Source organism: Solea solea, chromosome 14, assembly GCF_958295425.1.
Source record: "Solea solea chromosome 14, fSolSol10.1, whole genome shotgun sequence".
NCBI classification, from domain to species: domain Eukaryota; kingdom Metazoa; phylum Chordata; class Actinopteri; order Pleuronectiformes; family Soleidae; genus Solea; species Solea solea.
The window spans coordinates 199447-212690 of NC_081147.1; the positions used below are offsets into that span (position 1 = coordinate 199447).

At 47.2% G+C, this 13244-nt stretch overlaps 2 protein-coding genes across 2 annotated transcripts; both read left to right on the forward strand.

Annotated features, from left to right (window-relative positions):
• The first annotated feature begins 499 nt into the window (after positions 1 to 499).
• Positions 500 to 8392, forward strand: b4galt1l (DP-Gal:betaGlcNAc beta 1,4- galactosyltransferase, polypeptide 1, like). Its single transcript, XM_058650363.1, has 6 exons — positions 500 to 1542; positions 2893 to 3128; positions 5820 to 6007; positions 6361 to 6483; positions 6931 to 7035; positions 7656 to 8392. The coding sequence occupies exons 1-6, from the start codon at positions 1230 to 1232 to the stop codon at positions 7783 to 7785; spliced, it is 1095 nt and encodes a 364-aa protein (XP_058506346.1). The 5' UTR covers positions 500 to 1229; the 3' UTR covers positions 7786 to 8392.
• A 1634-nt stretch (positions 8393 to 10026) lies between these two features.
• Positions 10027 to 12645, forward strand: exosc3 (exosome component 3). Its single transcript, XM_058650002.1, has 4 exons — positions 10027 to 10293; positions 10901 to 11050; positions 11326 to 11477; positions 11564 to 12645. Exons 1-4 carry the CDS (start codon positions 10069 to 10071, stop codon positions 11769 to 11771), a joined length of 735 nt encoding a protein of 244 aa, XP_058505985.1. The 5' UTR covers positions 10027 to 10068; the 3' UTR covers positions 11772 to 12645.
• Positions 12646 to 13244: the final 599 nt, after the last annotated feature.

Here is a 13244-nt window from a genome sequence, read left to right on the forward strand (position 1 = left end):
CTGAAGTGTAGTGGGGGGGAGGGGTTTTGTATGTTAGGCTCCTCCTTGTTTGTTTTCTTGGAGTAATTGGCAGCCTTTTAGCCTCCCAATAAGGGGTTTCGGGGTTAGGGTTAGGCCTAAACTCCCAATGAGTTTAGTTCAGGGTTAGTTTCGGGTGGTTGACGCCAGATTTGACACTTTATGAACAGTTGAGTGAACTGTCGGCCTTAAGCCTTTGACTAAATGAAATCTTCTCACAAGGAAAGGGGCGTGGCTTTGTGGCCCTTCTGTTATTTCGTTTTTTAGATGAAAGCTACCATGGACACTTTGATGTCTTTGACAGCTATGACAGATAAAGGGAGTGGAAGATATGGACTGAAAGCATCTAACAGTTGGATGGACGTGTCCGTTTGAGAAGCTCTGCTCAGTTTTGGCGTTGAATCTGTAGATCGTCAATCACAATATTCAATATAAGCTCAAGCTCGGATACATGTGGAGACAAATGTAAGTTGGACGTGCAACACCTTTCACACAACTCAAGCCACTGAAACCTGCTCACAGCTGACCACTGTTCACTGTACTGTCACCACTACAGAGACATTACAGTGTGTGTGTATGCAAATATAGATATAGATGTGTTTTTTTTTGTTTGTGTATTTCTGTAGTTGTGTATATCTGCATATATAGAATTGTTATTTTTATTTTGAAGTAATAGTTCCGTGAGAGCGACCTTTCGCTCCACACCAGATGGTGGCGGTAATGCGCCAAATGGTTGTTTGCCAACTGTCAATAAACCTCAGAAAAGAAGAAGAACAAGTGTCAGTAAAAAGTGGACAAACTTGTTCGTCGTCGCTGTGATTTCGCGTTTGTTCGGTTTCTGTCGATTCTTTTTCGTCCGAGTTTTTGTGTAAACGCGTCTTTTGTTCGTTAGAATTCGACTAACCTCGAGCCTTTTGTTGTGTTTTTTTTGTTTTAAATTCAACGGAACCGAGGATCGGCCGCGTCTGACGAACCCGTTAGCGTTAGCTTCAGCTAACGGACCAGGAACTGCTTCACCGGAAACTTGTTCCGACTCTTTTCGGAAAGTTTTCGTGTTTGATCGGACACCGTCTCGTTGAATGTGACGTCAGAGGAGATGGAAGCTGACCTCAGCAGTTAACGTCCACGTTCTTCTGGTTGTTGTTGCTCGGCTCCTCTCTCCTCTCTGTAGCCGAGCACCGGCGCCGGTGTTCGGCTCACACTCTGCTCTGATGCCGCTGTCCAGGCCCGGAGACCCGGCTAACTTCCACCTCCTGCACCGCGTGTGTAAGGTGGTGGTGCTGCTCTGCTTCCTCCACATCTCCGTCACCATCGTCTTCTACGTCCGCTCCCTGGACACCCGCTTCGCTTTCGTCCAGAACCAGCAGTACCACGGTAATGCGACCCAGCGGAACCAGGTCACAGTCACCGACCTGAACCGGACACATGAACCCGCTGAGATCCAGCAGCAGGAGGCCCGGGAGAAGGAGACCGAGTCCGGGGAGAGGAAGCTGGAGAAGTGTCCTGAAACTTCACCTCTACTGGGTCAGTGTGATCACTAATCAATAACTCATCAATAACTATGTGTTTAACTACTGTTCACAGATTACACTGCAACTAGTAATCCTGCACTCATCATTTAAACTAATCCTAAACTAAGTTAACTCAACACTGGCTCCTAATCAATCAATCAATATATAATCAATAATCAATAATTCTACATGATGACACGTGTAATTCACCTCTACTGAGTCAGTGTGATCAATAATCAGTCAGTTATCAGGATTTCCTGCCAGTCGTGTGAGGGACACAGTCCTGTGGTGTGTGTGAGGGACACAGTCCTGTGGTGTGTGTGTGAGGGACACAGTCCTGTGGTGTGTGTGAGGGACACAGTCCTGTGGTGTGAGGGACAATGTCCTAATTTGTAGAACATGATGTGAAGACGTGTGGGCGGAGCTATGCTGCAGTCAGACGTGTGGCTGTGTCTCATCGTGTTGTTCTTGTTCATCAGTTACTTTATATCAACACTCTTAAACAAATACTACTGTTTACATTTATCACTGTTATGTTTGCGTGTCCTCACGCCTGTCTCTGACACAGGTGTCCTCACGTCTGTCTCTGACACAAGTGTCCATGCTGTCTCTGTGTCCTCACGTCTGTCTCTGACACAGGTGTCCTCACGTCTGTCTCTGACACAAGTGTCCATGCTGTCTCTGTGTCCTCACGTCTGTCTCTGACACAGGTGTCCTCACGTCTGTCTCTGACACAAGTGTCCATGCTGTCTCTGTGTCCTCACGTCTGTCTCTGACACAGGTGTCCTCACGTCTGTCTCTGACACAAGTGTCCATGCTGTCTCTGTGTCCTCACGTCTGTCTCTGACACAGGTGTCCTCACGTCTGTCTCTGACACAAGTGTCCATGCTGTCTCTGTGTCCTCACGTCTGTCTCTGACACAGGTGTCCTCACGTCTGTCTCTGACACAAGTGTCCATGCTGTCTCTGTGTCCTCACGTCTGTCTCTGACACAGGTGTCCTCACGCCTGTCTCTGACACAGGTGTCCTCACGCCTGTCTCTGACACAGGTGTCCTCACGCCTGTCTCTGACACAGGTGTCCTCACGTCTGTCTCTGACACAAGTGTCCATGCTGTCTCTGTGTCCTCACGTCTGTCTCTGACACAGGTGTCCTCACGTCTGTCTCTGACACAAGTGTCCTCACGTCTCTGACACAAGTGTCCATGCTGTCTCTGTGTCCTCACGTCTGTCTCTGACACAAGTGTCCTCACGTCTGTCTCTGACACAAGTGTCCTCACGTCTGTCTCTGACACAAGTCCTCACGCCTGTCTCTGACACAAGTGTCCTCACGTCTGTCTCTGACACGTCTCTCGTCTGTCCTCAGTGGGTCCCCTGCGGGTGGAGTTTAACGTCCCCGTCAGTCTGGACCAGATCAAGCAGGACAACGGGGACGTGCGTCTCGGTGGACGCTTCAAACCCAGAGACTGCGAGGCGCAGCAGAAAGTGGCCGTCATCATCCCGTTCCGTAAACGTGACGAGCATCTGAAATACTGGCTGCACTATCTGCACCCTGTCCTCCAGAGACAACAGCTGGACTACGGCATCTATGTCATCAACCAGGTACGTCCTCTGTCCTCTGTCCTCATGTCCTCATGTCTAGCTGTTCATTATCAATGTAGGGATTATCTAGACTGCAGTGTTGGCACACACACACACACACACACACACACACAGTTGCAAGAGAAAGTATGTGAAGCGTTTGGAATGATCTAGATTTCTCAATCAACTGATCGTAATAAGACTGGTGTTTGTTTTTGTTGGGCAGGGAAAGTTAAACCAACAACCTCCAACCTCGTCTTATTGACTCCAGGTCGGCTGACTCCTGACTTATAAGTCTAAAGGTTCACAAACGTTTTCCACCCTGCACTGTGAATGTTCAATAAAAACCTCAAAACATGTCGTTGATTGTGAAGTATTAGTTTAAGAAGACTGTGTTTGTCGTTGTTGTTGTTGTTGTTGTTGTTGTGACTTAGAAGAAGATCAGATCACATTTAAGGACCAATTCATGCAGAAATCTAGATCATTCCAAACGCTTCACATACTTGCAACTGTATACGTGTGTGTGTGTGTGTGTGTGTCCTCAGTAATCTGCAGGATGAATATGTGTGTACTCGGTAATCTGCAGGATGAACGTGTGACTGATGTGTTTACTTACCCTTTCTCTCTTTGGTCTCGACTCTTCTTCTTCCTCCTCTTCCTCATTTCTTTCTCACGCCACTCTTACCTCTGCATGTCAAGCATTTCTGACCAATGGCTGTGGTTGGAGACACTGAGACCCGCCCCCTTCCTGTGTCTCAGCCAATAGCAGCAGGTGTGGCTCTGGTAAATGCACTTCTTCTACTTTTTCTCCTTGTCTTGTTTCCTGTTTGTACTTCACATTAACACAGACTTATTCATTCATTCATCTCCCACCGTTTCATCCTCACGTGAGGGTCGTGAGGGCGGCTGACATAATGGCGATAGGCGGAGTCACATCCTGGACAGGTCACCTGACCATCACAGGACAGACTGAACTGTAGATGAATGGATGAATGGCTGATGATTTCAAACTAAATGTGAACATATTTACAGTGTTTGACAGAAGAACACGTTGTTCTTCATCCTTATTTTCTTTAAACTGATTAATGCTTTGACTATAATTCATCTGTTAATCTGTAATCTGTTAAATTATAAATGATTTCTTTGCTTTGAATATTCTTTCAAACTCAATCACAGTTCATTTGTGTTTGTTTCTATATCCTGCATTTATTATTTATTCATCTGACGGCCGTGTGTGTGTGTGTGTGTGCTGCAGGTGGTCAGGTCCGGATAAGGTCCAGGTCAGGTCAACGTCAGGTCTAGGTCAGGACTTGGCCAGGTCGAGGTCAGGTCGAGGTCAGGTCGAGGTCAGGTCGAGGTCAGGTCATGGTCAGGTCTAGGTCAGGTCTAGGTCAGGTCTAGGTCAGGTCTTGGTCAGGTCAGGTCAGGTCAGATCATGGTCAGGTCATGGCCAGGCCTAGGCCAGAACTTGGCCAGGTCTAGGTCAGGCCTAGGCCAGGACTTGGCCAGGTCGAGGTCAGGCCTAGGTCAGGTCTTGGCCAGGTCTAGGTCAGGTCCAGGTCAGGGCTAGGTCGAGGTCAGGCCTAGGCCAGGCCTTGGCCAGGTCTAGGTCAGGTCGTGGTCAGGTGTAGGTCAGGTGTACATCAGGTCCAAGATGACAATGCCAGGAGTCATTGAGTGGTTCAGGGAGCATGAGACATGATTTTCACCACAGAGTCCAGACCTGAACCCCACTGAGAATCTTTGGGATAAACTGGAGAAGACTTTGACTCTGTTTCATCAACCCGGGATTATACTAAATGTGTTTACATGGAGGCATCAGATCCACTTCAGTCGTGTCATCTTCCACCGACTTTGTCCAACAAAACTATTCAATTCAGCACGAGCGGAACAGGAAGTCAAACGATACAACATTAAGTGTCTTTTTTTCACAATAAGAGTCCCAGTGTAGACACATTTTGTGCTTCAGTGAACTGTATCATCAGCTGGTGTGTGACTCTGGTGTGTGTTGTTCTGGACTCTGGTGTGTGTTGTTCTGGACTCTGGTGCGTGTTGGTCTGGACTCTGGTGCGTGTTGTTCTGGACTCTGGTGCGTGTTGGTCTGGACTCTGGTGCGTGTTGGTCTGGACTCAGGTGCGTGTTGTTCTGGACTCTAGTGTGTGTTGTTCTGGATTCTGGTGTGTGTTGTTCTGGATTCTGGTGTGTGTTGTTCTGGACTCTGGTGCATATTGTTCTGGTCTGTGTTGTTCTGGACTCTGGTGCGTGTTGTTCTGGACTCTGGTGCGTGTTGTTCTGGACTCTGGTGCGTGTTGATCAGGACTCTGGTGCGTGTTGTTCTGGACTCTAGTCTGTGTTGTTCTGGACTCAGGTGCGTGTTGTTCTGGACTCTGGTGTGTGTTATTCTGGACTCAGGTGTGTGTTGTTCTGGACTCTGGTGCATGTTGTTCTCAGGTGTGTGTTATTCTGGACTCTGGTGCGTGTTGTTCTGGACTCTGGTGCGTGTTGTTCTGGACTGAGGTATGTGTTGTTCTGGACTCAGGTGCGTCTTGTTCTGGATTCTGGTGTGTGTTGTTCTGGACTCAGGTGTGTGTTATTCTGGACTCTGGTGCATGTTGTTCTGGACTCTGGTCTGTGTTGTTCTGGACTCTGGTGCGTGTTGTTCTGGACTCTGGTCTGTGTTGGTCTGGACTCAGGTGTGTTCTCTCTGGTCAGGACGGGGATGAGATCTTTAACCGGGCCAAGCTGCTGAACGTGGGTTACGCGGAGGCGTTGAAGGAGTACGAGTACGAGTGCTTCGTCTTCAGTGACGTGGACTTGATCCCCATGGACGACCGGAACACTTACAGGTGCTTCAGTCAGCCCAGACACCTATCAGTCTCCATGGACAAGTTTGGCTTCAGGTCAGTGCTCAGCAGGTCACATGATGGGGTCAGGTTACCTGTCCCTGACCCCGCCCCCCTCGGGTGAACACACACACACACACACTCACACGCACACTCACTATATCCTGTGAATGTTATGTGATGTGTGTAAATGGGTTGTGGCTCCTCTAGAGGTCAGGGTTAACTTCCTGTCATGTGCTCAGGAAGTACTGACAGAGGAAGTTCGTCTGACACCATCTGCTCCGCTGCTCACTTCCTGTTTCCTGTTCACACATATGCGCGCACACACACACACACACACACAAGCTGCAGCTCAGTACTAAACAATCATTTTCAAAATAAAAGTCTGACTTCCTGTCTCTGTCCTGCAGACTTCCTTATTACCAGTACTTTGGGGGCGTGTCCTCGATGAGTAAAGAACAGTACATGAAGATCAACGGTTTCCCTAACAACTACTGGGGCTGGGGCGGAGAGGACGACGACATCTACAACAGGTATGAATGATGTCACAATGATGTCACAATGATGTCACAATGATGTCAGAGAACAGTCTTGTGCTTATTAATGACATCAGTAGGACTTTGAATAGAGAAGAAAAGTTGTTTCAGTTGACGGCCGAAGGTTCACGTCTTTGTTGTTTTTTCACTTTGGTCTGGAAACTGGGTTTGATTTCAACATTGTGCTAACATTAGCTTAGCATCAACCACACACTGGTTAATGTGAAAGCAACTTTAACCACGTACCGTGGTTACCATGGTTACCATGAGCTCCATTGAAATGATTCATGTTTGAAAGCAGTGGAGTCGCCCCCTTGTGGCTATTCAATATATATTTACTTCCACGTTGACGTCTATGGGTTTAATGACCTGTGACCTCAGGACACAGTGGTGCATGCTGGGAAATGCTCCTGTCCCTCACTGTGTCTCCTGTCCCGTCTGTAGGTTGGTGTCCAGAGGAATGTCCATCTCCAGGCCGAGCGGCGGGGTCGGGAAATGTCGCATGATCCGACACAAACGTGACGACAAGAACGAACCCAACCCTCAGAGGTAACGTCACTGTGTGTTTAAATCGATTTCTTTCACACATACCAAAGACAGCATATAGAGCTTTCAAGCACAATAGTGACATCTTATGGTCAATACGTGAACACATGGGGGGGTGAGGTCACCTGAACCCTCAAAACCACCGCCTGTGTCTGTCCACACGCTAACAACGTCATGGAATAACGCGACATGTCGCGGAGAGCGGCTCGTTCACCCGCTGACCGCCGCCGTTAGCCGAGCCGCGGCGCGGTGATGATGCAGAGCTAGTGTGAGCTAGCACGGATGTTAGCGTGTGGTCAGAGCAGCCGGGTGTGTCGCAAACACCGGCAGCAGGAACACGAGGATCCTCATCCACGGTCTGCAGGAAGCTTCTAGAAGAAGTTAGCATTGAGGTAGCAGCTAGCAAAAGTAAACAGTAAATACTGTAAAGATATTACACTGATGAAAATCTACTGTGCTGTATGTTGTTATTGTGAGAAACATGAAAATATCACGCTTATGTTTATTATTTGTGTGTGCGTGTGTGTGTGTGTGTGTGTGCGTGTGTGTGCGTGTGTGCGTGCGTGTGTGTGTGTGTGTGCGTGTGTGTGTGTGTGCGTGCGTGTGTGTGTGCGTGTCCTCAGGTTTGACAGGATCGCTCACACCAGAGAGACGATGCTCAAAGACGGCATTAACTCTCTGTCGTACAGAGTTGTGAACACAGAGAAGTTTGAGCTGTTCACTAAAATCACAGTGGACGTCGGGAAACCGTGACGCCGCCGCCGCCGCCGCGCCGCTCGTGGTCATGTGACTCTTGAATGTTTGGCTTGTGGACGTTTGTTTGATTGTGGTTTCAGTTTTTTTTCTTTCTTTCTGGTGAACACGTCTGTGATTGGACGCTGACTGTGACCAATCACAAGCCTCCGCTGCTGCACAACCACAAGCCTTTATTTTGAAAATCAGACAATCAGATGGTGGGGGTGGGGGGCGGGGTTAGTCCTGGTTCACTCTGGACCTGTCCGTCATGTTTGAATGTCCATGTTGACCAATGAGAGATGAGCTGTGTGTGTGTGTGTGCGTGCGTGTGCGTGTCAGAAACTAAAGTCATCGATGACACACGCATCCACTGTGAACCAGGACTTGTGGGTAATGAGGGGGCGTGGCTTAGAGCTGGTTCAGGTGATTGTTGATCAGCTCAGTCATTGATTATTGATTGTATCTCAAAGTGTCCTTATCAGAGCTGAACCAAAGATCTGTCTGTCTGTCTGTGTGCGTGTCTGTCTGTCTGTCTGCCTGTGTGTGTGTGTGTGTGTGTGTGTGTGTGTGTGTTACTCTGTTCAGACCAAATATTTTGTCTTTAATCAATAAAAAGTTCATCTTCCTCGTGTTGTGCCTTGAAGTCAGTCACTGATCACGTGTGTGAGAGCACAGCGCCCTCCTGTGGAGGACAGTGGTGTGTGCGCGCCCGTTTCTCAGCAGGAAACCGAAATGATGAGTTCAGGACTTACTCAACTGTGCGTCCGTCCGCAGGTCACGTGACAGCTGCTGTTAAACAACAATGACGGCGAGGACGCGCACACACACACACACACACACACACACAAGTCACTTTATTGAGGTGTGTATTTGCTTTCCTTTGTTTTCATATGGTTTCAGTTGCTTGTGGCATTTTGTTTATACTTTGTCAGCTGAAGCAAACCATGTGGCCTTTTTTACAACGCCCACAAGAGGGCGACCGCGCCCCCCACTGTAAAAATGAACGAAATGACTCCAAAAAAGATTCCTTCAATTTACCACTGAGAGTAAAAGAGTCCAACTTCCCATCACTCATTCAAACATGTGGTTTTGTGTATTAAGATATCAGCGATGATAAGCTCCGCCTCTGCGCACGCTGGTGCCCGGCGCAGAGCAGCGTGACCTCGGCCTGTCCTGATGACATCATGACGTCTCTGTCTTTACATACTCGCTGTGATCCATAGATTTGTTGTTGACCTGACAGTTTGAAAGTTTGTGTATTATTAATGTTTGATTTATATTAAAGTTGCACGGTCATTGTATCTGTATTTAAATATAATATGTAAGTATATGTAGACATATACATACATACATGTATATGTGTATATATACATATATACACATATACATGTATATATGTGTATATATGTGTGTATATATGTACAGTATGTGTATATGTATATACATATATATATACATATATACACATATATATACATACACACACATATACATATGTATACATATACACGTGTATATATATACAAGTATGTATGTATCTACATGTATCTACATGTATCTACATGTAGATACATGTAGATACATATATACACATATATATGTATACATATACACGTGTATATATATATATATATATACACATACACATATACATATATATACAAGTATGTATGTATCTACATGTAGATACATACATACTTGTATATATACGTATATATATACACATACACATATACATATATATACAAGTATGTATGTATCTACATGTAGATACATGTAGAAAAGCTGAAGTCCTCTATCAGAACAACGTGGGCTCTCATCAGACCTGAGCAGTGCCACAGACTGGTCGACTCCATGCCGCGCTGCATTGCTGCAGTAATTCAGGCAAAAGGAGCCCCAACTAAGTACTAAGTACTGCTGTACATGCTCATACTTTTCAGGTGGCCAACATTTCTAACAATAAAGCTTTTTTGTATTGGTTCATAAGTAATATTCTAATTTTGTGAGATACTGAATTTGGGATTTTCATTAGTTGTCAGTTCTAATCATCAAAATGAATAGAAATAAACATTTGAAATATACCAGTCTGTGTGTAATGAATGAATATAATATACAAGTAGAACTTTACTGACATAAATCAACTTTTTGATGATATTCTAATGACGTGACCAGCACCTGTATATGTGTCTCTCTCACTCTCACACGCGGAACCATAATGGAGCCCCGTGTTGTTTCTTCTCGATCGCAGGACACACTTCCGTTTCCGGTGTGCCTTTCATTTCTGTCCCCGCTGCTCACATCATGGACTCCGCGCTCAGAGAGCGGGTGGGTCAGGTTCTGTTGCCGGGGGACGAGTTCTGCTGCGACACCGACGGCATCATCTCTCTGTCGGAGACCGTGAGGCCGGAGAAGGTTCTGTGCGGACCGGGTCTGAGGCGCAGCGGAGACCGGCTGCTGGTTTGTAAGAGCGGCGTCCTGCGCCACAAAGAGCCCAACGTGTTCTGGATCGACTCCCAGCAGTGGAGGGTGAGTCCCAGGGCCGGTTCTAGGCAGTCATATATATATATATGAGGGGGGGGGCCTCATGTGTACACATCAGGCTCCAGCACTTGTTCTGTCTGTGCTTCTAGTAACGATGCTTTCTTCATCTATGTGTCCAACCCCAACCTAAAGAAGTGGATTGTTGCACTTTATTAATAATAATAATAATAATAATAATAATACATGGTATTTTCTTAACACACAAAGACGCTGTACAAACACAAAACGACAAAACAAAAACAAAAACAAAGGACAGGACTGGGATAAAACAATGGGAAATAGACAGTTAAGGTTTTGAGTGATGATTTGAATGTCTGTAGTGAGTCCGCGTGAGTCCGCGTGAGTCGGCGTTCAGAAAAGCAGCCACTTTAGCTCCGTGTGTTGATCGCGCGGCTTCTCCCAAAAGAAACGTCCTTTGGACATGAAAGAGAAGTTCCTCTGTCCTCACACACATCCGTCCCTTTCATGCACGTCACTTCCGTCCCAGCAGACTCTGTCAAACCTTTAAACGTAGAAGCATAGAAGAAACAACAGGCGCGAGAGCTGAGACTGTGTCCTCAGTATGTCCCTGTGTGTCCCTGTGTGTCCTCAGTATGTCCCTGTCAAAGGGGAGACAGTGATCGGCGTGGTCGCTGCAAAGTCCGGAGACGTCTTCAAAGTGGACTTTGGAGGCAGCGAGCAGGCGTCGCTGACGTATTTGTCGTTTGAAGGAGCGACGAAGAGGAACAGACCCAACGTTCAGGTGAGGACATAGCTCCGCCCCCTCTGGCTTCAAGACAGTTTTGTCATGGTGGCCACTTCCGTGAACTGCAAGCGCGGTCATGTGACGTCACAGCCGCGTTCTTTCACATAGCTGAAAGGCATCATGGGAGTAACACTACTGCGCATGCTCATGCTCTACACGACCAGCCAGGGGGGGCGGAGCTCTATCCAGTTCTTATAATACATACAGGGGACAGGGGGAGGAGTCTGTGAGGACACAGGGAGGAGTCTGTGAGGAGTCTGGTTTGTCCACAGGTCGGGGACCTGGTCTTCGCTCAGTTCATCGTAGCGAACAAGGACATGGAGCCGGAGCTGACGTGCATGGACAGTTCTGGACGAGCCAATGGGATGGGCGTGTTCGGAGGAGGCGGGCTTCTCTTCAGAGTCTCTCTGGGACTCGTGCGAAGGTGAGGTGTCGGCTGTCGTACTCGTTGTCGTCATGGTAACGGTCAGCAGTAACCCCTCCCTCCCTCCCTCCCTCCCTCCCTCTCAGACTGCTGTCGCCCGGCAGCGAGCTGCGCTCTGACCTGGAGAAGCTCCTCCCCTGTGAGCTGGTGGTCGGGATGAACGGACGCGTGTGGACGCGAGCGGCCGACGTCCAGAAGACGCTCGTCCTCGCCAACTTACTGCAGAGCTGCGACACCATGAGCTGCTCGCAGAGACGCCAGCTGTTCTCCAGGGTCAGACAGGGGGCGCTGTAGAGTCTAGTCTGTCTCTCTGTGTGTGTGTGTGTGTGTGTGTGTGTGTGTGTTCTACATCTGTGGAAAATAAAATGATTTTGTTTTACATCAAACATGTTTGTGACTGATAGTCTAACTCATGTGTTCATCACATTTATCAGTACCGTTATGAACAGTTTAATTCATGTGTTCATCACTATGAATCCACACAGCACTTGTTAATACATCGATAATAAGTTTTAAAATAAGTGACGAATAAATAACTAAAACCTGTTTTGTCGTGGGCCACGCGGTGGTGTAGTGGTTAGCACTCAGACCCGGGTTGGAGCCCCGGTTGGAACAAGGGCCTTTCTGCATGGAGTTTGCATGTTCTCCCCGTGTGTGCGTGGGTTCTCTCCGGGTTCTCCGGCTTCCTCCCACAGTCCAAAAACATGCAGTGTGGGGATTAGGTCAATTGGACACTCTAGATTGACCATAGGAGTGAGTGTGAGAGTGAATGGTTGTTTGTCTCTATCTGTGTGTGTGTGTGTGTGTCCCTGCGATGGACTGGCCAACTGTCCAGGGTGTCCCCCGCCTATCGCCCGATGTAGCTGAGATTGGCACAGCCCCCCCCCGCGACCCTCTGGTGGAGGACAAAGCGGTAGATGATGACTGACTGACTGTTTAGTCGTAATATTTAAAAACTGTAAAAGTAACCCCTTCATTGCCTCACATCGGCATCAGTGTTCACGTCGTACCGCCGTTCCCGAGACGTCACATGACCGCGCTTTGCTGAGCTCGTACACAGCTGTGACGTCACTGGAGAAATAAGACGTTTCTGGGCTTTTTATGGCCTTTAGGAAGGTTTTACAAATGTGAAACTCCATGAATTAAAAATATAGAATATAAAGATCTATACATGTCTCCAGATGTCCTGTGTCCATGTCTCCAGATGTCCTGTGGACACTTTTACACGCGTCTCTTTTACTATTGTTCTCAGTGGGAAAATTGCTTTTTGGGCCGCGTGAGTATTTGTTGTTGCAGTACCACGAGTGGCCACCATGACAAAACTGTCTTGAAGGCAGAGGGGGCGGAGCTATATCCAGTTCTTAAAATACATCCATGAGCGTTGGAAAGCCATGTATCCCAGAATGCATTTGGGTGAAACATAGCAGCAGAGAATACAAACATAAACGTGAAATAAATCTTTTAATGTCCTGAACAAAGTTTTCATTTAGAATTCAAACACGTGGTTTGTGTGTGAACATGTGACGGAGTCTAGTTTAGCGTCAGAGGTGATAAGCTCCGCCTCACAGTGTCCAGCAGAGGGCAGCGTTACCTCGGTCTGTCTCTGTCATTGATGCTCGTGTGATCCATAGATTTGTTGTTGACGTGTTATTTTGTTTTTAATGGAAACGTTTTACCTGAAAGTTTGTCTATTATTAATGTTTGATTTATTTTAACTTTGAATTTTACTTTACACTCATTCTATCTGTATTTATGGGTATATATATA